The 2,362-nt window shown below is 29.3% G+C and overlaps 1 protein-coding gene across 1 annotated transcript in view; it reads right to left on the bottom strand.

Moving 5' to 3' along the window:
* Positions 1–1,823, bottom strand: part of LOC136084702 (uncharacterized) — a 7,398-nt gene extending 5,575 nt beyond the window's left edge. The window contains exons 1-4 of the mRNA XM_065805292.1: positions 1,549–1,823; positions 1,031–1,387; positions 465–671; positions 141–334 (exon numbers count right to left, since the gene is read on the bottom strand). Coding sequence (XP_065661364.1) covers positions 141–314 — 174 coding nt within the window. The 5' untranslated portion in view covers positions 315–334; positions 465–671; positions 1,031–1,387; positions 1,549–1,823. The remainder of the gene's footprint in view (positions 1–140; positions 335–464; positions 672–1,030; positions 1,388–1,548) is intronic.
* Positions 1,824–2,362: the final 539 nt, after the last annotated feature.

Genomic DNA, 2,362 nt, shown 5'->3' with positions numbered 1-2,362 from the left:
ATTTTTCAATTATATTATTTTTTTCTATTATTGTATTAATCAATAAAGTACCTTTAATTTGCCAGTAATGTCAACATGATTACCTATATTGGACACATGCAGGGCATGTGTTTTGAAAGTTGTGAAATATAAACACATACCAAAATACTGAATTCCGCTTTAGTCTCCAATTTTTGTTCGAATGAATCAAATTCTTCAAGGGAATGACATTTACTTATGAAAAGTGAAGAACTTTCGAGTTCTGTTCGCCGACCTAGACTTTCAAGTGCAGCAAGAATATTTCTTTGGGTTAACTTGACCTCTGCCATTTCCATAAAAAATGCATACTGCCATTCTAAAAGTAACAGTGTGATGCTAGACTCCATTTTATTAAATTATCCTCCTAAATAGTAAATGGACTGTAGTGGCATCCGGCCACTCAATCAATCAGGTTACTAATTTTTATTTTCAAATTTTCTCTTTACCTAATATCACCTCTATGTGACTTCCCGAGGGTACTGCTGCCCAAAATGTTTTTCAAGAATAGCTCCTAGCAGTTGCATCAATGTTGGGTAGTTGTTATTAAGGCTGGTCCAGATGTATGAAGAAGGTTACACCCCTATCATTTATCTATTACTACTATCAGAAATCAACCTAAAGTTAATTTAGGGATACCGTTCTTCCGCAGCAAGCTAAATAAACAGAAAACTACTCATCTACTACTCTATTTGAAAACTTAAATTTTTTTCTATTTTTAATAAAAAAAATACATAATAAAAACAAGAATGAACTATTTGTGGGAATTTTATTTGGGGACCAATGGGATTAAAAATGCCTGGGTTCATCCCTAAATACATAACACTAAATATACACTACCAGAAATAGTACCAAACAAGACAGATACAGTGATGCAACACTAGCGACTTGTAAAAGCTGTTAAATTCTATATATTTATGTTATACAGAAATACTTCTCCATAAACAGATAATATACATTTGTAAGACTATTATAATTTATAAAATAATTAAATTTATATAATAATCAAACTTACGTCTTTCATCCATACACTTAAAAGAAGGAGGTGGTTCTCCATAGTTACCAAGTAGAGGATTTCTGATTCTAGCATGTCTAGTTGACTCTTGGGGTAGTTGTTTTGATGATGAAAAAGTAGAGCAGCATTGTGGTGAAAGTGGACTCAATAAGTCACCTGAAAATAAACTTATTTTTATACTTTTTCTTTTTCTTTTTTTGCTTCTGCTGTAATGGCTGACATTCCAGAGGAAAAATCAGATGCTACTACATGTCTTGGTGAACGCCTAACCCGACTCTGCATCTTTTCAACCCTTATGTTGGGACTTTCTTGATGTGAGATAATTGTCTCGATGTTGGATACATTGCCTTCATAAAACTAAAGTTTTTTATATGTTATAAGCTATAAAGAAAAGTTTTATATGTAAAATAAGTAAAAATATATAAAAGCTTAGTTATTTTTTATCAGTTTTTTAGTTTATCTTGTGTCGGAAATATTAAATAAATATTGTTATGGTGACAAAGAGGAAAAAAAATTACCATATTCTGCAAAATCAGAATGTGACAATTCTGAATCAAGAAACATACAGTCGTTACACATTTCCCTTGTACCTTTTTCAAGCAATATTTTTACTAAATCAAATACTTGCCATGATATATCTGGTGTTAGCCATTTGCTTGTATAATGGTGAATCGGTTTTATTCCTCGCGGCGGCCAATGAACTATCATTTACCCAATGCAAGGGTACTATACATTTCTTAGCAACTCCATTTTTATTTATGGTGACTACAGAGTACAGTCATTTAATTGGGCTAAATAAAAAGTCTAGTCAATTAAAAGTACACAAAAATAATAATAATAAATTACTTAATATTTTTTATAACAATAAAGTATGAAACATCATCTAATTTAATATTTGGGATATTTAACTCCTATAATTCAATTTAATATTTGGGATATTTAACTCCTATAATTCTAACATATTTTTAAAACCCTAAAGGAAATATACCAAAAATACCTTATACAAATTTCTTTTTTGCATTTAAATAAATGACTGAAATTTCATATATAATATTTATTTATAAATATTATATTTAACATAGTGTTAAAACTAAATATGTATATTAAAATGCATAATAAAATGCATATATAATGCATAATAAATGCATAATAAATGCATATGTGTTTACCCATTTTCATATATTTATCTAACCGAGCTAAATCTATTTACAGAAATCATAGTCTATTAACAAAAATTATAAATAAAATAAATGTCTAAAATGTTGTTCTTGTGCTCATATCAACATTCTCCACTCAGCTGCCAAAAACAGAATGCACCAAAGCAGAAACAAC

Source organism: Hydra vulgaris, chromosome 09 (assembly GCF_038396675.1).
Source record: "Hydra vulgaris chromosome 09, alternate assembly HydraT2T_AEP".
Classification (NCBI taxonomy): Eukaryota; Metazoa; Cnidaria; class Hydrozoa; order Anthoathecata; family Hydridae; genus Hydra; species Hydra vulgaris.
The sequence above is the reverse complement of the archived record's forward strand: the minus strand, read 5'-3'. Positions and strand labels throughout refer to the sequence as shown.